We start from the raw sequence: 26265 nt of genomic DNA on the forward strand, positions 1-26265 counted from the left end.
TATTTCTACAGTAAGAGCTCTAGTGGTAGCCGACATGACAACATGCTGGCAGAAGCCATTTTTAGGGACATAACTTCTTGTACAACCATATAAACCAAGTATAATATCTGTTATCTGAAAAACCATTATCCAGAAAGCTCCAAATTAAAGAAAAGCCCTCTCCCATAGACTCCATTTAAATGATTTTCTTTTTCTCTGTAATAATAAAACAGTAGCTGTACATGATCCAAACTAAAGATGGCCATACACTATATATGTCCCAGATAATCGCCAAACGAGCGGATCTTTTCCCCGATATGCCACTTATGGTGGGGCTATATCGGGGGGCAATCTGAACATTCAGCCCTATGGCCGAACAATCAGATTACGACGAGTGCAATGGGCTCTGACGGGTTAGTCGGGAGAAAATCAAACCTTCCCGATCGATATTGTGTCCAGATATCGATCAGAAAGACTCGTCGGAAGCCTCCATACATGGTAAGATAAGCTGTCAAATTGGTCTAAACTACTGATTATCTGCCCGTGTATGGCCACCTTAAGATATATTTAATCATTATTAGAAGCAAAACCAGCCTATTGGGTTTAAGTAATTTTAGCAGACTTAATGGGTGGTTCATCTTTAGGTTAACTTTTAGTATTTTATAGAATGGATAACTAAGCAACTTTTCAGTTGGCCTTCATTTTTTCTTTTTTATTGTTTTTGCATTATTTGTCTTCTGACTCTTTCCAGCTTTCAAATGGGGATCACCAGGTCTGGACTGCGAATTAAAATAGGCCCTGGCATTTCAGGTACACAGAGGCCCAAACAGCCCCCCACCAGCTCACTAAATACTGACTATGGCACCTTATAGCAGCCCCACTGCCATTTGCCAGAACCCACAGATTGCCAGTCCGGGCCTGGGGATCACTGACCCCATCTTAAAACAAAAGCTCTGTAAGGCTACAAATGTATTGTTTTGTTACTTTTTATAACTCACTCTTTCTATTTGGTGCTCTCCTATTCATATTCCAGTCTCTTATTCAAATCAACGCATGGTTGCGATGGTATTTAAACCCTAGCAACCAGATTGCCGAAACTGCAGAGCTGCTGAATAAAAAGCTAAAATGAAAACCAATTGCAAATTGTCTCAGAATATCACTCTCTACATCATACAAAATTTAACTCAAAGGTGAACAACCCCCTATTCAAATTACAGAAAGACCCCTAATATAGGAAACTCCAGGTCCCAGACATTCTGGATAACAGGTGCCATACCTGTACTTTCATCACAAGCCCCGGGTATATCTACCTCTGGTCTTCAAATTTAACCAGGGCACAGTGCCATAAATGTAAACAAGAGGAACCGCAGACACAAGGAGTCATTTAAAAATGTACCCATAAGCGATTGCAATGGATGAAACATATGCAATATAAAGTACAGGTATGGGATCCGCTGTCCGTATACCCAGAAAGCTCTGAATTACGGAAAGGCTGCCTCCCATTGACTCCATTTTATTCACATGTTTAAAAATGATTTGCCCTTTCTCTGTAATAATAAAACAGTCACTTGTACTTGATCCCAACTAAGATATAATTAATTCTTATTGGATATTGGAAGCAAAACCAGCCTATTGGGTTTATTTAATATTTACACAATCTTCTAGCAGACTTAGGGTAGCACTGCATGGGCGTTTTCTGTGCGATCTGACGTGCTGTGCAAAAACGCAAGCGTCAAATCACATGCAACGTAAATAAGGTTAAGTGTATGCATTGAAGGATGGTGTCGCAGCTTTGATCCGAAGTGACACGACTGTTGGATGCGTACGTTGGATCAACGCTGCAACACCATCCGACAATGCATTCACTTACATTATTTCGGTTGCATGCGATTTGACGCCTGCGTTTTTGCACAGCGCATCAGATCGCACAGAACATGCCCGTGTAGTCCTACCCTTAAGGTATGAAGCTCCATATTACAGAAAGATCAGGAAAACCGCAGGTTCCGAGCATTCTGGATTACGGGTCCCATACCTGTACTTGCACATTTTTTAAATGAACCCACAGAAAGTCTGACCTTAACACAAGTATTATGAGACTGCGGTGGTGTTTGATACTGTATCTAAATACCAAAAGCATGCTGATTAGTGACATAGAAGAAATACATTCCCCTTGCGCCAGCATAACAAGTCACCAAAAAAACATATAAAATGACACCGTTGTCGGATACAGCCAATCATTTATCTTTTAATAGCAGCACGTTAAACAAACATTTCCATGCAAGTTTCTTTTCCCAACACTTCCCCCAAGAATAAGAAGCCACTGCGTTTACTCAACTTAAAAAGTAGCAGCAGCAGATCCCAGAATTGTTTGCAGGTGACAGGCGATAAATCCCTTGGCCCCATCTGCCCCAAATCAGCAGTGAAATACTCTTGGCTGCAGTGAGTCCCAGGCACTATGGAAGCCCCAGGTTGTATTTAATCTCTTTGGAAAACTCTTTATGTAGGTTCAGCATCAATTACACATGTTACACCAATGTATTAAAGCCCTCATATTGAGTGTCCCAAGGAAAGGTAGCTAATATTGCATGGGCGGGGGATTCCTCTCCTAAAATGTATCTGCCCCCCTCTCAATAGCACCCCCCAAAGAAAGCCTTAAAGGGGAAGGAAACCTAGTTGGCGCAAAAACCCACCCCCCTCCCGTGTGTTGCCCACCCTCCCTCCTCCCCCCTGGCCTACCCGTCCCGCTGGGCAAATGCCCCTAACTTGTTACTTACCCTTCTGCGCAGGTCCAGTCCAGGGAGTTCACAGACGACATCTTCTTCCATGCGATCTTCTTCCTGCTTTGAACGGCGTTTTGGCGCATGCGCAGTAGGAGCATTTCGCCGGTACGGATCTACTGCGCATGCGCCAAAAGTCACGATGTACTTTTGTTGCATGCGCAGTAGATCGTACCAGCGAAATTATCCTACTGCGCATGCGCCGGTCAAAGCAGGAAGAAGATCGCGTGGAAGAAGATGTCGTCTGTGAACTCCCTGGACTGGACCTGCGCAGAAGGGTAACAAGTTAGGGGCATTTGCCCAGCGGGAAGGGTAGGCCAGGAGGGAGGAGGGAGGGTGGGCAACACACGGGAGGGGGGAGGGTTTTTGCGCCAACTATGTTCCCTTCCCCTTTAAAGGCTTAAAGTAAGCCTTAACATCAAAAAAATATTTTTAAAAATTCATTAGTATACCACGAAAAAAACAACACCAAGACTAATTAAACGTTAAAATCGCACAGAAATAGCTTACCGAAACTCCGCTTGCACTCCTCTTCAGAAAAGGCGACACAGTGACGATCCGTCGGATCGCCTTTTCTAAAGAGGAGCGCAATTGGAGTTTCGGTAAGTTATTTCTTGATAAAGTCTGAGCGATTTTAAAGTCTAATTTGTCTTGGTGGGGTTTTTTTCGTGGTATACTACTGATTTTTTTTAAAAAAAAAAAAAATGTTGATGTTACTGGTCTTTAAGTTTTCCGGTATTTTCCTGGACAAGGGGGTGATGCAACAAGGAGTCGGGAGCAGTAAAAACAGGGGCAATTCCTTGAAAGTGAACTTCTCCTTTAAAGGGGTGGTTCACCTTTAAATGAAGCTTTTTCTTTTTAATAATTTTTGGATTCCGTGCCTTCTTCCCCTGGGGGGGTCACAAATGCTCCGTAAGGCTACACATTTATTGTTATTGCTATTTTTTATTACTCATCATTTAACACATTTTTTATACTGTCATATATTGCACTGCTGTTTTAATACTACTATATTTTTTATACAACCGTCACTCGCTTATGTAAATAACATGGTTCATCTTGCACTACATCTGCTCTGCTGCTATACTTCTTAGAATTCTTATTTTTATGGTAATCCTTTTGTACTTCGTTGTAGTATTTAACTAGTATGTTTTAATTATGCCAAAGAAGTGGATCAGAATGCATCTGACTGCATGTTGTACCTGTATGACTATGCATGTGACAAATAAAGAATCTTATCTGTCATCTCTCCTATTCATATTCTGGTCTCTTATTCAAATCAATAAATGGTTGCTAGGGGAATCTGTCCCTTCACAACTAGACTGCTGTATTGCAAACTGGAGAGCTGCTGAATAATGAGCTAAATAACTCAAAAACCACAAATAATAAAAAATGAAAACCAAATTCTCTCTGAATATCACTCTACATCATTCTAAAAAGCTAATTTAAAGGTAAATAATCTATTTAATGTGGAAACTCTTCGCATGACTACAACTCCCAGCATCCCATGACAGCCACTGAGTTCCCTCTAAGCATTATGCTTGCATGGGATAGAAGCTTCTCAGTGTACAGCATCTCCAGAGTCCTGTGACAGTCAAAGGCTTCAATGGGCCACAGAGGGGTGAAGTTCAACAACAGCTGTTGATCCACACAGGAAGCCTATAGGTTTGTGTAGAATAATCAAGATGAGCAAAATAAAATGAAAATGAGGAATGCGGGAGCCAATATGCAGCATGAGGCTAATTGTAAGCGACTGGGAGCAGCACAGAGTCTAAAGAGCTGGAAGAAGAGTCAGTATGATGCAACTCTGTGCAAATGGCTCTGGTCATTATACAGTGGCAATAAGAGGAGTTGCAGGCAGGAATATGTGGCTGTGAGAGCAATACAAGGCATCCCAGGGAATGTGCGTGAGGGATTACAAGCCCAGCACTAATAATAGCAAATGACTTCTCATGAGCAGGGCTGCCACATGTCCCAGGAAGAAGCCTATCCCCCCAGCCAGCAGCACTGCAAGGTGCACAAACACACACACACGTATACACATACACACAAGCATGCGGAAGTGATAAGGCGGCCATTACCCAGAGGAGGGCTGGAGCTCGACACGGTCAAGGTTAGCGCCATACTGCCTGCGATGCTAATGCAGATCCCAGCAGCTGCCACGAAGCTCCTGTCTGAATGAGACAGAGCACAGCCCGCTTCCGGCTCACACATGCGCCAGCACCGCCCTGACAGCGACATCACTTCCGGGCTGGAAAGGCCAGGAGACATTTTGATTACTGGCACCTTAGTAGAACCGAAACAGCTATGAACAGGGTTGCCAGGTCCTATTTTCTAAACCTGCCAAAGTCGGCTACAAAACCAGCCGAAAACTAGCCAAGAGGCACTGTAAAAGTAGCCCAAAAATAGCTCAATATGTGCAGTGAAAAAAAGTCATAAAAATAACTGCAAATTGTCCCATGAAGCAATATGGGACAGATTCACCGTCACTTAAGGTGGCCATACACGGGCAGATAAAGCTGCCGATATCGGTCGTTTGGACCAATTTGACAGCTTATCTGCCCGTGTATGGGGGCTTCCGACGGGTCTTCCCGATCGATATCTGGCCACACGATATCGATCGGGAAGGTTTGATTTTTAACCGACCGACCCGTCGGAGCCCCTTGGCGCATCGTAATTCGATCGTTCGGCAATACGGCCGAATGTTCGAATTACCCCCGATATAGCCATGCCGTTAGTAGCATATCGGGGAAAGATCCGCTTGTTTGGCGATGTCGCCAAACGAGCGGATCTTTGAGTCTATGGCCACCTTTAGGGGCAGATTTATCAAAAGTCATGCTGAATTTTCGAAGTTAAAAACTTCGAATTCCAAGCTATTTCTTGTGTACTTCCACTAGGGAATAGTCCAAACTAGATTTGAATTTGAAAAAAAACTTCAAAATTCGAATATCGAAATTTATTATGTAGGGGCAGATTTATCAAAGGTCGAAGTGATTTTTCAGAGTAAAAAACTTCGAATTTCGAAGTAATTTTTGGGTACTTCGACTTGACCAAAATTTGATTCGAAAGTACTGTCGTTTTAAAAAACTTCAACTTCGACACTTTGCCATCTTAAACCAGCCGAATTGCTGTTTAGCTTATGGGGGACCTCCTAGAACCTATTTGGAGTCAATTGGTGGAGGCTTTTGGCCAAGTTTTGAGAAGTCAGTTTTTTTTTGTTTTTTTTTTTTTGTAAGATCCTTCGAATCGTTCGATTCAAAGGATTAAATCGTTCAATCGTACGATTTTATTTCGATCGAATACTCAAATTCGAATTTTTAACTTTGAAATTCGTTCCTTGATAAATATGCCCCGTGCTGTCTCTTTAAAACTTCAATTTCTACCATTCGCCATCTAAAACCTGCCGAAGTGCTGTTTTAGCCTATGGGGGACCTCCTAGAACCTATTTGGAGTCAATTGGTGGACTTCTGTGGCAAAAACTTCTAATCCAATTTGATCGAATGCGCTATTCCTTCGATCGTACGATTCAAATACGGACCTCTTCAACCCAAAAAAACCTTCAACTTCACTTCGGTTGTTCTTTTTGAATTCGAATTTTGACAAATATGCCCCTAAGGGTTGCCACCTTTTCTGGAAAAAATACCGGCCTTCCTATATTTTTATGGGTTTGCCCTATAAATAACATAGGCATCAAGCTATATTTTTACCGACAAGGCCAATAAAATACCAGCCAGGTGGCAACCCTAGTTCATGTGAGTTTTTTTTAACTCTAATAAATTTGATTACACTCGGAATTCAATTGGGAGGTTATTTAAGAATAAAATCGAATATCTAAAAACTCGAATGAACGTACCGACTGGAAAACTTGAATCAAATTTGATTCTAAATCAACTAAACTCGAATAGAGCTTTTTCTCAGAAAAAAACTTGAATGTCAGGAAGGCTAGTAACATCTTCAAATGGGTCACTGGACCTCTCCCACTGACTTATATACATGAACTCGGCAGGTTTTAGGTGGCAAATAGTCCCACGGTAAATTAGAATTTCCCCATGGTAAAGGGTTGATCAATCTTGAAATTTTAATCAAGTTTTGATTATTCCCAATTCGAATTAGTTTGTTTTGACCAAAAAAAATTAGAAAATTAGCATTTCCAATTTGATCCGTAATAAATCTGCCCCATAATGTACATTAACACTTTGAAGAGTATTTTTTACATAAAATAATGCTCTCTTTCAGAGCTGACCGATCCAAAGAGAAAACGCTGGTTATAATATCAATTCAGCTTTATTGTGTGTCGCACAGTGCAGAATCATATTCACAGTGGGTGCGCTATTAAAAAACCTACGCGTTTCGTGCCTATGTGATCAGCACTTCCTGCACACCAGGATGAGCTCCGCCATAGCAGCTTTTACAGCGTTACTATAAGAGTAGTTTTTAGCTTGTCATTTATGTTAGTTAATTAATATTGCCTACTCCGACTGCACATTTGTCATCGAAAAACAATTCTGGACAGTCTTTTTGCTACCATTTGGCACATCTCAAATTTTGTTCTGATGATTAGGCAATTGTCTCTTGAGCCTGAACTTTAAAACACAGATTTTAAAATAATGATAAATTAGATTTTACTCACAATTGAAATGGTATGTTATTTATGAAAACATTTAAATGTCTAAAATTCAATCTAATATTCCTGACCGAAAACTCTAATCAAATTCACATTGAGTTTTCTGCCGAAAAAAACTTTTGCAGGTCAAATGTTTTTTTTTTCCGCGCAACATTTTTTTTTTTCTCCCATTGGAGTCTATGGGGCATCATTTTCGAAGTGAAACTTGGCAAAAATGTGGCTCATCACTACTAGTAAATAGTTCAAGGGGCCTCTGCCATTGACTTCTACAGGAACTCGGCAGGTTTTAGGTGGAGAATAGTGGAATTAGAACCAGTGTGAATTTGAATTTTAGATAAGAATTTGTGAGTTTTGACCAAATTCAAATTAACCATTCAAACCATAGTTTATCAAGGGTCAAATTTCGAAGTAGAAAAAGCTTCGAAATTCTACCATCGAACTGGAATACTTCGACTTCGAATATCAAAGTCAAAGTCTTTTTACATCGAATTTGGCCATTTCGCTCAATCGCTCAAACGATTTTTCTTCGACTTCAAAAAAACTTAGAAAAATGCTCGTCTAGAAGGTCCCCATATGCTAACATAGCAGGTTTAATTTGGCGAAGTATTAAAGTCGAAGTTTTTTTAAAGAGACAGTACTTAGATTATTGAATGGTCGAATAATCAAAGTATTTTTACTTCGAATCGAAGTCAAAGTCGTAGTAGCTTATTCGATGGTCGAATTATGCAAAAAATTACCTTGAATTTTGAATTTTTTTACTTCGAAAATTCCCTCGAATTCACTTTGACCCTTGATAAATCTGCCCCATGGTGTGTGTGTGTTTTAATCTCAGAGATTGTATATGCCCTGTAAAGCATTCCATGCTAGATGTGAGAGTCAGGAAAAACTGAACCCACAAAACCTGAACCTGCACCCAACCCTAACCCGCAAAACATTGCCATTGTAGGACCCACACCCAACCCATACCTATGTCTTCTCACTCTGTATGCTACTTCTGTGCAAGAACTCTGTAACCAAAGGGCGTGCTTGGACACATTTCAACCCAGACTGGTAGTCAACCCACAGGTCACAGCGGGTTTCAGGCACTATTCCATGCCTCACTTGTGGTGCTCTACATATAAAGAAATACAAATGCTTTACTAAGACGTCTAATGGACATTGGGTAGATATACCTAGAACATAGAATCTCTTCTGCACACAAGGCTTCCAAGGCTTTGCATTTTGTGAATCATTTCATGAATGTGGAGACAAAGAATATGTTGGTCCCACATTAGGAATAGAAGGGGAAACCCTTTTATGGAACATCCTGTTGGCTCATAGTCTGAACCCATAAGAAAACATCAGCATTTTTTTTTGCAATATAAAAATAACAGGCAGTTTCATTGGATGGACACAGACGTTTTATTTTTGTCTAATCATGAATCAATCAAAAGATAATAATTAAAACATCACATGGCAGCTAGAGGGAATGTTTGATTGTGTGACGCATACAAATTTGTATATCCAAACAATTACACAAACATAACTAAGCTGGTCATACAATAGCGACATAGGCTGCTGACTCAGCACATGAATGTCTTTTTGCTTAAAGGAATGTCAAAACAGGTTTATCCTCCATCAGTGATGTAACAGGTATCGTTGTAACATCTTCCATAACTCAGCAGACTCTAAGATATTGTGAATTATTATATATATATATATATATATATATATATATATATATATATATATATATATATATATATATATATATATATATATATATATATATATATATATGCGCACTCATTAGTGTTAATGGAAGTTTGCACCATTTCTGAGATGTGCATGTGCAACAGTCTGAAAGGGGTTAACAAATTCTTTATATGCCATTCAAGTTTCAATTCGAATTTCGAAATTATCATACTCTGGCCCTTTAAGAACTCGAATTCGACTATTCGCAAACCTAAAACCTGAAAAGTTCACGTATAAGTCAGTGGGAGAGATCCAGGGACCAATTTGGACGTTCAAGTTTTTTTTTGGAGAAAAAAACTCAAATCAAGTTTAGTCGTATTCCATTCGAATTCGATTCACTAAATTTAGTGCGAGTTTTAGATATTCGTTTTGTTTTTTTTATCAAATAACCCACCAATCGGATTTCAAGTATATTTGAATTTAAAAGAGTTTAAAAAAAAACTCAAATTCGAATATCAACCTTTTATAAATGTGCCTCCTCAGGTGTTATTTATTAAACCTCTAATTTTATCTGGTTGGGCTTTTAGGGGCAAAACTCACATTTTCCCAGGAAAACCCTCAAATTTTTCAAAATTTATTATACCCTGATGCTGCAAAAAGCCAGAATCTGAAAATCCGCCATCTCACACCAGTCAAGGTCCTGTATAAGTCAATGGGAGAGGCACCTATCACAAATTGAAGTTATCATGGTCTTCGATGGGTTTAGCCCAAAAATCCGACCTTTTCGGGGGAAAAACAACTGTAAAAAAAAATCGAGTGATTCAAGTTTTTGCTAGATTTTATAAATTTTTTCACGATCCGATTAAATCAAGTATTTTTATTATTAAATAAGCTAAAATCAAAGTTTGGTTGAACTTTTTTTTTTATTACTATTATGTAGGGATGCACTGAATCCAGGATTCGGTTCAGTATTCGGCCTTTTTCAGCAGTCCTTCTGTACGGCCGAACCGTATCCGAATTTGCATATGCAAATTAGGAGAAAAGAGGGAAATCGTGTGACACAAAACAAGGAAGTAAAAAATGTTTTCGCCTTCCCACCCCTAATTTGCATATGCAAATTAGGGGGTTAGACCGAATCCAAAATAGTGGATTCGGTGCATCCCTACTATTATGAGATACATTTGGATTGTAGAAAATAACCCCCCCTAAGCATGCACTTTTGTTGCAATCACTCTGGACCTGAAACCGCACATGTTTAGGGGCAGATTTATCAAAGGTCGAATTTTGAGGTGATGGGAGTTTTTTGAAGACCAACTGCTTAGATTACCTTAGTATTTATGGAAGTAAAAATCCCCCATTTAGAGCTATAGCCTAAGAGTCTATTGATGTATGTAAAGTCATAATATTGTAATATACTTTCCTCAGAAACCTTAGTATAACTGAAAGGTGCTATTTTTAGTAGCCTAGATCTCTCTAGCATGAATAGTTCTGCCATTTGATTCTATATTCATTATAAACAAATAATTCTATGTATAATATTTCATACCAGGATAGGCTGCAACATCTTCTAAATAGCAGCCCCTTCTACAAAAAAATGGTTAAAGGGGTTGTTCACCTTTGTGTTAACTTTTAGGGGCACATTTACTATTGGTCGAATATCGAGGGTTAATTAACCCTCGATATTCGGCCGTCGAAGTAAAATCCTTCGACTTCGAATATCGAAGTTGAAGGATTTACCGCAACTCTTTCATTCAAACGATCGTAAGAAAAATCGTTCCCAAATTGCCTAGAAAGCCTATGGGGACCTATGGGTGCTCAGTAGGTTTTAGGTGGCGAAGTAGGTGGTCGAAGTTTTTTTTAAAGAGATAGTACTTCGACTATCGAATGGTCGAATAGTCGAACGATTTTTAGTTCGAATCGTTCGATTCAAAGTCGTAGTCGAAGGTCGAAGTAGCCTATTCAAAATTCAAAGTATTTTTTATTCTAATCCTTCACTCGAACTAAATGTGCCCCTTAGTATGATGTAGAGAGTGATATTCTGAGTCTATTTGCAATTGGTTATTACTCAGCAGCATTCCAGTTTGCAGTGTCAGCAATCTGGTTGCTAGGGCCCAAATTACCCTAGCAACCATGCATTGATTTAAATGAGAATGTGGAATATTAATAGGAGAGGGTCGGAAAACAGAAAGAGGAGTAATAAAAAGTAGCGATATCAATAAATGCGTAGATTTACAGAGCATTTGTTTTTAGATGGGGTCAGTGACCCCCTTTTGAAAGCTGGAAACAGTCAGGAGAGGAAGTCAAATAATTCAAAAACTGTAAAAAAAAATAAAAAAAATAATGAAGACCACTTGAAAATTTGCTTAGAATTGGACATTCTATAACATACTAAAAGTTAACCTGAAGGTAAACCACCCCTAGGGGGAAAGGGAATATATTCACTATAGACCAACGCAAACATCCTTTTTGGCTCCTGTAGAGTTAACAAGGGAAGCCTGGCTTTAGCATTTACCGAATACCCTCCCAGAAGTCTTTGCATTTAAGGCACCAGAGCTTGTTTCACAGAATCAGGTACACGGGAGAAGTAATAGTCAAAATTTCGCAGAGCAGCAAGCACCCCGGCTGAGTTCATGTGCTTCACATCCTTATGGTATTGGAATTGGTTTCCATGAATATCAGTGAGCTGGCCTGGAAATAATAACATAATGACATGTTAGACAAGAAATACAGTCGTATTAAAGGGGTGGTTCACCTTTACGCTAACTTTTAGTATGGTATAGTATGGCTAATGCTAAGCAACTTTTCAATTGGTCTTCATTATTTACAGTTTTTGAATTATTTGCCTTCTTCTGATACTTTTAAGCTTTCAAAATGGGGGTCACTGATCCCATCTAAAAACAAACACTCTGTAAGGCTACAAATGTTGTTATTGCTACTATTTATTATTATCCTCTCCTATTCATATTCCAGTCTCTTATTCAAATGAGTGCATGGTTGCTAGGGTAATGTGGACCCTATCAACCAGAGTCTGAAACAGTAAACTGGAGAGCTGCTAATTTATTCGAAAACCACACATAATAAAAATTGAAAACCAATTGTCTCAGAATATCACTCTCTACATCATACTAAATGTTAAAGGGGTTGTTCAGCTTTAAACTAACTTTTAATATAGTGTAGAGGGTTATATTCGGAGCCAATTTGCAATTTATTTTTATTACTTGTGGTTTTTGAGTTATTTCGCTTTTTATTAAAGAAGCTCTCCAGTTTGCAATTTCAGCAATCTGGTTGCTAGGGTCCAAATTACCCTTGCAGCCATGCATTGATTTGAATATGAGACTGGAATATGAATAGGGTAGGGCCTAAACAGAAAGAGGAGTAATAAAAAGTGGTAATAACTTGTATCCTTACGAAGCAGGCGTTTTTAGATGGGGTCAGTGACCCCCCATTTGAAAGCTAGAAACAGTCAGAAGGCCAGTTGAAAAATTACTTAGAATTTGCCATTCTATAACACACTAAAATGTAGCTTAAAGGTGAACCACCCTTTAATTTAAAGGGGAACAACACCTTTAATGAATATTGAATGATGGACATAGTGTGAAGTTTACAAAGTGACAGTAAAACAAAAACAAGCTTCTTATTGGTCCGAACACTGAATTTCTTCTCTGTATATTGACCTTGAAATATATGGGTGGCAAACATGGATACACAACTGCTTTGAGCTCTCTGCCTCCATGGGTATTTTTTTCTAGTTGTAATATTGGTGTGTAGGTGCATCTCAGGTCATTTTGCCTGCTCATGTGATTTCAGAAAGAGCCAGCACTTTAGGATGGAACTGCTTTCTGGCAGGCTATTGTTTCTCCTACTCAATGTAACTGAATGTGTCGCAGTGGGACCTGGATTTTACTATTGAGTGTTGTTCTCAGATCTACCAGGGAGCTGTTATCTTGTGTTAGGGAGATGCTATCTGGCTACCTTCCCATTGTCTGTTGTTAGGCTGCTGGGGGGGAAAGGAAGAGGGTTGATATCACTCCAACTTGCAGTACAGCAGTAAAGAGTGACTGAAGTTTATCAGAGCACAAGTCACAAGACTGAGAGCAGCTGGGAAATTGACAATATGTCTAGCCCCATGTCAGATTTCAAAATTAAATATAAAAAAATCTGTTTGCTCTTTTGAGAAACAGATTCAGTGCAGTATTTTGCTGGAGCATCACTGTTAACTGATGTGCTTTGAAATGCAGTATACCTTTAAGTATAGAAAGCGGCTATCCGTAATAGAGAAAAGGTTATGCATACTCACCTCCTACCGCATGCAGAATCGCCTCTGGAGCACAGGTGTCCCATTTCTTACAGCCGGGACTTGCAAACACATAGGCAGATGCTTGTCCCTCAATAAGTTGTATGACCTGATGGAGAGAGACACTGAAATAGTCAGTATGGTTACTTACACTTACTTACATTCTAAAGCTGCTTCAATTAGGCCTTTGTTATTCAGCAGAGGATGTTTCAGCAAGTGCACGAGAGCTTGGGAAAAAGAGAAGCATCTCTCTTCCCCAACCGGGTGATTAAAGGGGAACTATCCCTTTGTTCATTTTTGTACATTTTTAAAGTATGGTTCTCAACATCAATTCCCAACAATAGGGATTGTACTACCGAAATCCACAGTAATTACAAGGGAACATTGGGTCAAAAGAGTGAAGTTAGAGATCCATTAGATCCACAATCCATTAGAATGAAATCTCGCCACTCTCCATTCGTTTCTTTGTGATTTTGAAAGGCGTATTTATCAAAGGATGAACTTTCACTTTCACCCATTGAAAAATCCCATAGAAATGAATGGAGAGTGGCGGAATTTCACTGTAGCAGATTGTGGAGATCCCTAACTTCACTCTTTAATAAATATGCCCATGGTGTCCACATATAAAGGAGATCTAAACTCTAAAAATGAATATGGCCAAAAATAACATTTTATATAGTGAACTTATTGCACCAGCCTAAAGTTTCAGCTTGTCAATAGCAGCAATGATCCAGGACTTCAAACTTGTCACAGGGGGTCACCATCTTGGAAAGTGTCTGTGACACTCACATGCTCAGTGGGCTCTGATTGGCTGTTGAGAAGCTAAGCTTAGGGCTCGTCACTAATTATCCAGCAGAAAATGAGCTTCCCCTGTAATATAAGATGATGCTACAGGTTTGCAGATTATTAAATTCTGATGCTAATTGCACTGGTTTCTGTGCTGCCATGTAGTAATTATGTGTATTAATTACTAATCAGCCTTATATTGTGACATTTCTATTCAATGTGTACTGTATATTGTGAGTGGGTTCCTAAGCTCAGTAAGTGACAGCAGCACAGAGCATGTGCAGTGAATCAGCAGAAAAGAAGATGGGGAGCTACTGGGGCATCTTTGGAGACACAGATCTTTACTGCTAAAGGCCTGTGGTTGCCTTGGGCTGGTACAGAAAACTGGAACACCATGAAGGCTACAAACATCTTCAAATGGTGCAAGGGACATCTGCCATTGACTCCGACATGACCTTGACAGGTTTTAGCTGGTGTATTTTCTGATTTCAGTTATTTCCAGGGTCATGGTATAATAAATCTCCAAAAAATTTTAGTTTTTTTCTAACCAGAAAAATCGATTTTTGACTCAAAAATACCCTTGAAAACTCAATTTTTTGTGTGAATATAAACAACTCAACCTTTAATAAATCTGCCCCTGAATGTATGTATTGGGTCATGTGCCCCATCAACAGCCTGTTCCCTGCCCTGAAACTTACTACACAGGGACAAGTCTATCTTAAAACTGAACTTAACTTATCACTAACTCCTAGAGGCACATTTATCAAAGGTCGAATTTCAAATTCATTCATTTTAAAAAAAAAAAAAACTCCCATGAACTCGAAATTCAACCAATTGAAATTGATTTATTTGTTTTTTATTATTAAATTGTTATTGATTTTTACATGCAAATTACTCGAGTGAATAGGATTGATCCAAAAACACGAATCGAATAATCCGATTCGAAAAAAAAATCCATGAATGTCAGGAAGGGTGCAAACACCATTGACAAAAACAGCAATTCGGCAGGTTTTAGGTAGCGAACAGTCGAATTTGAGTTCTTAAAGGGCCAGAGTATGATAAATCTCGAAAATCAAATTAGAATTTTTAAAAAATCTCAAATAGAATTTTAACAATTCCCTAGTCGAATTTGATAGTTTTGGAAATAAAAAATTTGAATTCGAATTTTTCAATTTGACTCTTGATAAATCTGCCCCCTAATATGGACAATTGTATGATAAAGGAAAGTAAAAGTCTATAGCAGTGGTCCCCAACCAGTGGCTTGCAAGCAACATGTTGCTCATCAATGCTTTGGATGTTGTTTCGAGTGACCTCAAAGCAGGTGCTTATTTTTGAATTTCAGGCTTGGAGACAAGTTTTGGTTGCATAAAACCAGGTTTATAGCCAAACAGAGTCTCCTGTAGGCTGCCAGTCCACATAGGAGCTACCAAATAGCCAATCCCAGCACTTATTTTGCACCAACCAGGAACATTTTGTATGCTTGTGGTGCTCCCCAACTCTTTTTACAGCTATATGTTTCTCAAGGGTAAAAAAAAGGTTGGGGACCCTGGTCTAGAGTGTAGCAAGAGCTGCATGAAGCATAATATAATGTGAAACCTTTTTCCAGTAAGGAAGACCTATTTGTATCATAACCTTGTGTATTATACACAATGGATTCTTCTAAACCCACCTTATTTCCTGCTCCACCCACTCGAACCACCTTATCAGGGTTGACGGCAGCGATACAGTCATTCACCAGTTTGCTGCTGTGAGAGCGAGTGGTGGTGATGATATGCTGCCCAGCAGGAACTTCTTTCAGCTCAAAGCCAAAGGCACCGATTCCCAGAACTCCCCAGATTGTTCTTCCAAGCACTGCATTGTTACCAGCCTAAAGGAGCAAGTTTGGTCATAAAGATTAATGGAAATAGAAGGATTAATTATAGGGAAAAAGATACAAGCTTTTATATAAAAATATAATATATAAAAATTAGGGATGCACCGAATTGTTCAGAGTTCTCCACAAAAACGATGATTTTTTCAGAGTATTTTGCTCCAAAGCCCCCAAAATCATCGGATATCGGTACAGACATCAGTGCAGACATTGGAACCTTCCCCATTGACTTATACAGGACCTCAAGATCGTTTACATGCGGGGGTTTTGGATTCAGAGTTTTTAGACCATAAGAATCTCGAATAATTCATAGGGTTTTTTTTTGCTCCGACTACTACCAATTATTTGAGGTTCGGATATTCGGAGCTTGATAAATAACCCCCAGGGTGTGAAGATCCAAATTACAGAAAGATCCGTTATCCAGAATACCTGAGCATTCTGGATAACAGGTCCCATACCTATAGATCCATTGGCTACTTGACTAAAAGATAAAGCTCTGCAGGCTGAACCAGTTTACAGTATACTGGACCTGTCCTTACCTGATAGTTATAATATGGCTGGTTTATTACCCCAGCAATGGCCTTTCCTTCATATGCAATTCCAATCAGCACAGTCACATGGTCCAGCAAACCTATTCAAAAATGAAATAAGGAGAATGCTTAATCAATTATATTGTATTTAGTCAATAATCTGGCACAAACCCATGCTTGTGCAACCAAATTCACCTTGCCCTGCCAATAACGCTACACAAGTTCATTTAAAGTTGAACAACCACTTTAAGGACATTTTTTTCCTTAAGCTACTAAAAAATGTCTTACCCTTTAAACAAAACAGGGATTGTTTATCCGTATATTGCAATATATTTAAGATGGCCAACTACGTCAAAGTCATCCCTGGTCTGGCCAGTCCTACACAAATGCTGTAGGACTGTAATGCTGTATTTGTTTATATGAATTTTGTGGTCACAGCAAAATCCATATAAACAAATGGGACACAAATCAGACACGGCCCCCTATTAGGGCTGAACCGCAAGGTGTGCCTTCTTCAGATCCGAAGCGATGAGAGGAAGCGGATGCGAAGAGACAGATTTGCCGAATATAATGTTAGTTAAAGGAATGTCGGACCTACAGTACAAGCTGCGTGCATCTGATACGACTGTCGGATGAAGACGCAATGTACGCCATTCGGATCCGACAGTCGTGTTGTGTTGGATGCAAGCAGCTTGTAGGTCTGACATTCCTATCACTTACTGTACATTATATTAGGCGTATCTGTCTCGTCGCATCTGCTTCCTTTTATTGCGTCGGATCTGAAGAAGGCGCACCGTGTGGTTCAAAGTAATGCAGAATAAACCGACCTTCTGTGTATTCTTTTGTTCCATCCAGAGGGTCCACCCACACCACAATCTGAAGAAAGAAAGAAGACATTTACAGTTTATTATAAATACTGTTCTCTGTAATTAAGAGTATTATTATCACTGGAATTACACTGCCTTGCAGTCAGTTTTATGGAGCGTTGTTCAGCAAGATTAATGCATATTGATCTACTGCACCTAAATAATCGAATAAAGCACATGATAAACAACGCCTGCTGATAAAAGGATCCCATCGATCACTAGTACCTGCATATAGTAAAATCTATATTTACTGACGTACTAACATGGACTTTGCTATTTACCGTGGTGCCACAAAATACGTGAATTGCACCCAGAATCAAAATTAGTGATTAGATAGGCTAATCAATAATGTGTAATCTGCATGGTTACAATGGGATGTTTTGGAACACCTCCAAAATCAGTCCATATACTTAAATGGATGGTTCGCCTTTAAGTTTTTTTTAAGTATGTTATAGAATGGCTAATTCTAAGCAACTTTTCAATAGGCATTGATTTTTATAGTTTTTTAAATTATTTTCTTTCTTCTGACTCTTTCCAGGATTCAAAAGGTGGTCAATGACCCCATATAAAAAACAAAAGCTCTGTAAAGCTACACATGTATTGTTATTGCTACTTTTTATTACTAATCTTTCTATTCAGGCCTCTCCTATTAATATTCCAGTCTCTTATTCAAACCAATGCATGGTCGCTAGGGTAATTTGGACCCTAGCAACCAGATTGCTGAAACAGCAAAACAGCTTCTGAAAAAAAATAACTCAAAAACCACAATTATTAAAAATTGACAATAATTGCAAATTGTCTCAGAATATCACTCTCTACATCATACTTAAAGTTCATTTGAAGGTGAACAACCCTTTTAAATGGAAAAATACAGCAATAAGGATTCAGGGCAGAGAAGTGAGCAGCCATACAACGCAAAAATCATCTTTCAAGGAACAGAGTTTAAATGTCATTAAATCTATAACTAGGCTACAGAATGCAGTGCACGAAGACGGTTAATTTTTAGTCATGCATTTGGCAAAACACAGCATTTTCTTAAAAGAACCAAATGACTGTTAAACATTAAATGCCACTTACGTCATATAAATACTAGGGATGCACCGAATCCACTATTTTGGATTCTGCCAACCCCCGAATCCTTTGCGAAAGATTCGGCCGAATACCGAACTGAATCCGAATATGCATATTAAAAAAAAAAATAGTTTCTACCATACTTAATGAAAAAAAAAACACCAAGGCAGTTTTAACTTTCAATTCGCAAAGTCTTTATTAAGAAATTACTTACCGGTTCTCTGCTTGGCGCCTCTTCAGAAATGGCGACAGGGCAATGATCCATGGTGCGGTGCTCGATTTCTCCTCCCTGGCTTCTATAGGAGATAGCCAGGGAGGAGAAATCGAGCGCCGCATGATGGATCGTCGCCCTGTCGCCGTTTCTGAAGAGGAGCGTAAGCAGAGAATCGGTAAGTAATTTCTTAATGAAGACTTTGCAAATTGAAACTTCCTTGGTGTTTTTTTTTCGTTAAGTAGAAACAAATTTTTGAAAACATTTTTTTTTGTTACTAATCCTTTAAAGGGCCCACCTAAACTTTAGAATGACATATTTTCATAACCCCCCCCCCCATATACTGCCTGGGTCCCCAGCAATCACAGACTTTGTTTCCTTTGTAGTTTTGACCCTAGTCACGGAACTCCCAAAAAATATTAAAGGGGTGGTTAACTTTCAGTATGTTATAGAACAGCTAATCTTATTCAACTTTCCATTTGGTCTTCATTATTTATTTTTTATAGTTTTTAAATTGTCTTCTTCTTCTGACAATTTCCAGCTTTCAAATGGGGGTCATCTAAAAAAAACAAATACTCTTTAAGGCTACAAATGTATTGTTATTGCTACTTTTTATTACTCATTTTTCTATGCAGGACCTCTTTTTTTTAATAACCCTGTCTCTCATTCAAGTCAGTGCTTGGTTGCTAGGGTAAATTGGACCTTAGCAATCAGATTGCTAAAATTGCAAACTGGAGAGCTGCTGAATATAAAAACCACAAATAATACAAAATTAAAGAAAAAATTGCAGATTTCCTCAAAATATCGCTCTCTACATCATATTAAAAGTTAATTTATAGGTGAACAACCCCTTTAAGAAAATAGCTGCCTACATGTCCCCATCAGTAGTTATGAATGTTTTGCTATAAATACATCATTTTTGCAACTCTGTGTTGCTTTTAAAAAGGGTAAATCAAGCTCCAGTTTTAATTGAGATGTTGGATAACACTAGGCATTCAGCAGCTACTTAATAATTATAAATGTGGTAGATTTGTATCCCTCTCATGTATCCGGTAAGTAAGCTCTTGGAAGAAGCCTGAACGGCGAAACGCGTCAGTAGTGACGTAGCAGGTGTAGAAGCACACGGAATGTGAAGCTGGGGCAAGCGCAGTGGATCCAGGCAAACGCTGAACAGACACGCTGGATGCGCAGGAGAGACTGTGAAGCTGCCAGCAGGATTTGATTTTAAAATGGATTTTATGCGAAGGAATATTCCATGCTTGTGAGTGTAAACTTTTACTTACTATTAAAATTATAATTATGTTTCTACACATGCTGCCTTCTTATTGCCCATAAAGGAGAAAGGGGAAAAGGAAGAATTAACTTGGGAACGGAATTCACGCTGTGATAAGCTCTGTTTTACAGGCTTTCTTGCGACTATAATATACCACCAGAAACACTAGGATTTTAGGTGGACAGGTTCCACCCCATCTTTCTACGGATCACTTGTCTGCTGTAATTAACCCACTGTTCACTATAACAAGTTTATGGGACACATATGAGTATTTGAACACTTATATGGTGGTTTTCATATATTATAAAATACTACACTATATTACTTTTCTGTTTTTTCCCTCCTCAAATCACTTTGAGGTATACAGCGATTTTTTTGAAACTTATCATTTACAGAAAGTAACTGAACTTTGCTGCAGTTTCAATGGCTAATTATCGATAACAGTGTCAGATATGATTTATTGGCTGTAAGTGTTATTTAAGCAATTGATAAGAGCAGGAGAGATAGCCACTGCAAATGTGATATAATGGAGAACTCGGGTTCCTCTTAAAAAAGTACAGTTCAAAAAAAATTCAGAAAATTAGTAACAGGATTTAAAGTGATACTAACACAAAAAAACTATATTTTAAATTAATTTAAGTTAAATTAATTGAAGTTTCTAAAGCTGACTGTTTTGCCAACCTGACTGTCCCATCTCAGCCTGTCAGTTTCCAATGCTAATGGACTTCGGCTGCATAAATATGGCAGCCCCCTCATACAGGAACATGGGGCATCAGACAGGTAATGTAAACACATTGTACAAAGTAGCTTTCAAAGGCAATATTATGATAGATGTAAAAAAGGAGTTTAATTTCTGGTGTCAGTATGTCTTTAAGAGTAACTGCCCATGACACAGCAGTGTTTTACATACCTCTTCTTCTTTGATGCCACTGTACTGAGAGGGGCAGGAGTGCTTGAGAATTTCCTCAGATTGCCCCAATGCAAGCAAGTTATCTTCCACTTCCTCAGAGGGCAGATCCTACCAGAGGGCATAGAAACATTTAGGAAAACTGTCCGTTTTGGCTTCCAAAAAGCAACGACCTACAAATTTCCTAACATACAGTATAAAGATAGGATAGAATACATGCTATAGACAAAACAGAAACTAAGGCTAGAACAGATGCTATAAAGATGATTGAATATACAATGATACTAGGGCAACAAATGCACTTTCTTTAAAATATTATATACAGTATAAAGCCGAGTCAGGTTTACCAATCTCACTTGAAATCTGGACAAAAATAGGGGTATCTATCAATAAACTCTCCCCTGATGTAGAATACAAAGAAACAGCATATAAAGTGATGTTTCGTTGATATCTTGAGCTGGCCATAGACATGCTGATACGATTATTTGTTTCTTACGATTTTTGGACGGCGTGGGGAGTGTCCCGACATTTTTCGTGCCATGTCGGTTGTTCAGTCAATCAGACAGGTTAGAAAATTTCTGTCAGCTACCGATAATATCTCTGCATGTATTGCCGATCTGCCGATCTCAGTGGGAGACTGTCACCAGCTTTTGTCGGACATAACATTCTTACGATTGCAGAACAAGACAGAACATTGTCTGATCTGTTCTTTTACTACTGGAAGATTGGGAAGTCCGATCGTTCGTCCGATATTGTAGGTATATCTGCACGTCTATGGCCAGCTTTACTCCTGTTCGTAAACCTGCCATTAATCTGATCTTTCCACCAACATGCTTTAGAGGCTGTTCAAATAGTGGAGACAATCTTCATGCCTGGTGATGCTGTCCTACATCAACCCTCTGAACTGAAGCTTAACAAATGGCTTCTCAGATTATTGACCTCCATACAAGCTATATGGTCACCAAGGAATGACTTTTTCTCCAACGCGCCATAGCAATTGAATTATACATAATAGGATAGTGATCTAAATACAATTTTATTTAGCGTTGTTATTTTATTGCTTTAATTTTCTACGTTTTTTTTGCTTTCTTTACTATTTTCAATTTCGTTTATTTAATGCAAAACTCTTATAAATATAGAGTTATGAAAAAATATTTCATATAGGGGCATTTGATGACATCTCATGCTATGGCTCACTGGCTAACGTTGGAGACTCTGCTGTAGTTCTGGTGTGGAGAAAGTGGTATGGTAAATAAGCTCCGCTATGAACTGCCACAAATGAAATAACATAAAGCAATCTAGAGTAGCCAGTGTAAACAAGGTCAAAAGTATATGACATGTGAGGGCAACTCACCTCCTCTCCGATGATGGTCAATTTGGGGAATTTCTTTGCGAGGGAGGCACATATACTCTGTTGCACCAGGCGATCAGCTGCAGTCTGCAAGTCATTTGCTCCTGTCTAAGGACAAATAAATATCATGACAAGTATATATCTTTCTTATGTGACAGTAGCTATCATTGCATTGTTGTTTGTACACCCTGGGTCCATCTAGAATTGCATTGCTTTTGCATTGCAGTTAAAGTCAACTTTTAAAGAGATATATATATATATATATATATATAGATATATATAGATATATAGATATAGATATATATAGAGATATATATATATATATATATATATATATATATATATATATATATATATATATATATATATATATATATATATATATTCAATAGCAAGCAGCCACACTCAAATCCAGACCAGTTAAACAGCCGTGGGTGCAGGGACAAAAAGTCATATAGAAATCTTCACATGGACCCGCATTCCAATTTGTGATAAATAATCTATATAATATAATAATATACCGGTATAATACTTTTATTATATGCATCTGTAAATCCAACATTTTGGCGCATTTTGATCCTTGAGAAAGGCCCTAAAGTGGGCCTTAATGTTGGATGTACAGATGCATATAGGATTTCTTACCAAAGCAAGTTCTTTCTGAAAAGATTAGATACAGGTAAGAACTCATATCCATATCCTCCTTACATATTTGGTACTTTCCATGACATATCGATGCCCTTATTATACAGTATATCATAATTGTGAAAGCCCGAAGCCTCTCTCTTTCTGACCCCAATCAGACTAGTTAGATCAACTTGATCTAAGTTTCAACTGATCTAATTTCAGCAGACCTGTATTTTCTAATTTTGTCAGAAAAGGTATCCAAACTTTTCATGAAGCTAATGTATCTGCCTGTACAACAGGTTCAGGTACGTTGTATGCTGGTAAAGATGGGGCCTTATCAGCACTCTGTAAATGATTTTCTTCTCCTCCTGCAAATCTAAGCCCCTTTTAATACAGCTCAAGATCTTGCTGGGCTTTGCAAAACACAATGAAAAAGAAGCGTACCTTCTCTACTATACCCAGATCTCCGGCACTCATCACGTCCCTAACTATCGTCCCAGCTTTCTCTGCTACGGAATAGGCAGATGCCACCAACTTCATCAGTAAAGCGGGAGAGGAGGCCATGATGAATGCTGAAAGAGAATAGTGTTAGCAGCAATTTAATCCTTATGAATAATACATTTGGTTATGCACTATGGGGACCTGCCTTATTTCTCATTTCTCAGTATAACTCTCTTCTTCGGTTATAAGGAAAATGTAGGAAAGAGTTTTTAATGGGCCTTAGGGTTAATTCATTCTCAAGCCTTTTTGTCACAATAGTAGTTTTGCAGATGCAAATGAACTACCACAAGCAACAGATGCAGGTACAGATTTCAGGCTGTTTTTTCTCATACAAACATTTGTTGGGTGTCTATATTTGTATACAGTTGTCCCCAATCCAAAAGCAAAAAACATATAGTTCCTACAGTTGTCAAAACTACCTGGCCTGCAGTCTTGGGCATCCTCACAAATGAAAGGTATCCAAGAATACATATGAATAAACACAGAACCCATATATAATAATTAACATGTCAAGATGCTAATTCAGCTAAATTACTGCTCAGTTCCAGCTTTGTTCTTAAACTATAAATGTTACATGTTTTGGGGAAGCACTGTGGAGTGAACTCTCTGTTCAGCAACTGTGCACCCAGAAATCTTTACCCAATTCAGTTACCGTATATGTAAATATAGCACTTTATATTATTATATTAAGTACACTCACTACACCAGACTTTATTAACTGTTATTGACCTGCATAGTACTCTAATAACGGTTATACACATATATTCATATTAAAGGGATGGTTCACCTTTAACGTAATTTTAAGTATGTTATATTATTTATTCTAAGCAACTTTTCAATTGGCCTTCATTTTTTCTTTTTTTTTTTTATATAGTTTTTGAATTACTTGCCTTCTTCTTCTTCTGGCTCTTTCAAGCAAACAAACACGATGTAAGGCTACACATTTATTATTCCTACTTTTAATTACTCCTCTTTCTATTCGGACCCTTTCCTATTCATATTCCATTCTCTTATTCAAACCAATGCATGGTTGCTAGGGTAACTTGGACCCTAACAACAAGATGGCTGAAACTGCAAACTGGAGAACTGCTGAATAAAAAGCTAAATAACAACAACCACAATTAAAAAATAAAAACACATTGCAAATTGTCTCAGAATTTCACTTTCTACATCATACTAAAAGTTATTTTAAAGGTCAACAACACCTTTAAGGGTCATTTAGTTTCTCTGTGCACTCACTGGCTCCCATAACCTTTGCACTACTAAATAAGAACACTGAGTCACACAGACTGAGCGAATGTGAACAATAGAAAGGAGAGGTGTGTTTCATGAACCATACAGACCCATAATAGGTTTGCGTAAATCTAAAAATGTCTCAATGAAAATAGGCTTACAATCATTATAGCGCTATTCACAGCAAATGTGTATAGCATGTAGCCCTCCATCTCTGTCTGAGCTGCAACTCCCAGCATGTTAAACCACATTCTATGGTCTTATAAGAGGAGCTATGTAATAGACCCACCACACACCCAGGGTCGGACTGGGCCGGCGGGACATTGGGAAAAAAATCGTCAGGGCCCCGCCAGCCCCCACTATTAGTGCTGCTCCCTGAACACCCTTCTGGCCCCCGGTTGGCGCCACGAGCAGGAAAAAAATGTAGGCTTAGAGGGGGGTTGCTGCGCGGGGTCCCCTAAGATATCTTCGCCGCTGGGTTGGGGGGCCTGGGGGGTTTGAGAACCCTGAAGCAGCAGCCCTGGTGGGCCCCTGATGCCCTAGTCCAACCCTGCTCACATCTATTATTTCAAGAACTACACTGGTGGTGCTGGCTATCCATTGACCTGGCTTTGTCCGTGGACATCTGTGACTATATGGAGCTACACACACTCAAATTATGCAATTGGGGACCTTACCCCATTTATTGCTTCATCAAAAGAATCAACGTTTTCTCCCTTAGTCGGGATACTCACGTGTACTGGCTTTAAATCATGTGTATACACTGCATTTTTAATCCTGGTGAAGGGAGGGTGTATGGAGGGTGTATGGAGGGTGTATCCCCCTCCCCCAGAAACAATGATACTTTTGATGAAGCAATAAATGAGTTTATTTGAGTATAATTTGAGTGTGTGTAGCACTCCGTATATTCACAGCCTTATAAGAGGAGCTACATGAATAATCCACTTGTAAAGTCACCCTTATTACACATGTGTAAATGCTATTACCATACTTCCCCATGCAGCAATAATCTGGGTACACTCAGTCAATTTTGGGTTTTCTGGGTTTCAAAGATCCCCCTTAATCCCCTGCCATACTACAATGCCAGTAAACCCCCTGAGTTCCCTCTTAGTGTCAGGATGAGAAGGAGAGCACTTACCTGCTCGCTGGCTGCTCCAAGTTGATCTCAGTAAGTGCAAAGGGCCACAGAGCATGGTTAGGAACTCTCCCACTGCCTCATTGTCCAATCTGCTTGCAGGAATGCAGCCACTTCCTTGTTCTGCCAGGATTCTCCTGGGTCCTAGAACGATCGTGTTTGTAAGATTTGCTTCAACCGGTTACATGCCAACCTCTGTAACACCGGTCTCTATCTCATCTGTAATGTTTATTTATTCTGCACATATCTGTGCTCCCCATTCACCTTAACTCGTAAGCTCTTGAGGGCTTGTCCACACTGAAACTTGCTTTAAAGGGGAAATTCACCTGGTTTTTGACATGCACTTGTTTTTATGCTTAGAAATACAAATATCAATTATTTTCTTTCAATCTCTGGGAAGAAATACACACACACACACATATACTTACACAAAAGCTATGAATATCGCGTAAATTATATCCTTATAAATGGTGACTTCTGATGTCATCAGTTATAAACGGTGAGTTCTGATGTCATTTCTGTCACATGTCTCTGAAATTTGTGTTTTATAATAAATAAC

At 38.8% G+C, this 26265-nt stretch overlaps 2 protein-coding genes across 6 annotated transcripts in view; both read right to left on the bottom strand.

The window, feature by feature from the left end:
• The window catches only part of eprs1.L (glutamyl-prolyl-tRNA synthetase 1 L homeolog), a 52631-nt gene extending 47589 nt beyond the window's left edge, over nt 1–5042 (bottom strand). For all 5 annotated transcript variants that reach the window (XM_018261575.1, XM_018261573.1, XM_041562032.1 and 2 more), the window contains exon 1: nt 4838–5042. In XM_018261575.1, the coding sequence (XP_018117064.1) occupies nt 4838–5027 (190 nt within the window). In that variant the 5' untranslated portion in view covers nt 5028–5042. The remainder of the gene's footprint in view (nt 1–4837) is intronic.
• A 4349-nt stretch (nt 5043–9391) lies between these two features.
• Nucleotides 9392–25774, bottom strand: bpnt1.L (3'(2'), 5'-bisphosphate nucleotidase 1). Its single transcript, NM_001093642.1, is given in 12 exon segments — nt 9392–9927; nt 9960–10175; nt 10374–10687; nt 11072–11742; nt 13352–13457; nt 15804–16001; nt 16544–16635; nt 17362–17410; nt 20866–20973; nt 22217–22321; nt 23282–23409; nt 25710–25774. Coding segments are annotated over 8 exon segments (927 nt in total). The 5' UTR covers nt 23402–23409; nt 25710–25774; the 3' UTR covers nt 9392–9927; nt 9960–10175; nt 10374–10687; nt 11072–11593.
• Between the last annotated feature and the right edge of the window lie 491 nt (nt 25775–26265).

This window comes from Xenopus laevis, chromosome 5L, assembly GCF_017654675.1.
Source record: "Xenopus laevis strain J_2021 chromosome 5L, Xenopus_laevis_v10.1, whole genome shotgun sequence".
NCBI lineage: Eukaryota > Metazoa > Chordata > Amphibia > Anura > Pipidae > Xenopus > Xenopus laevis.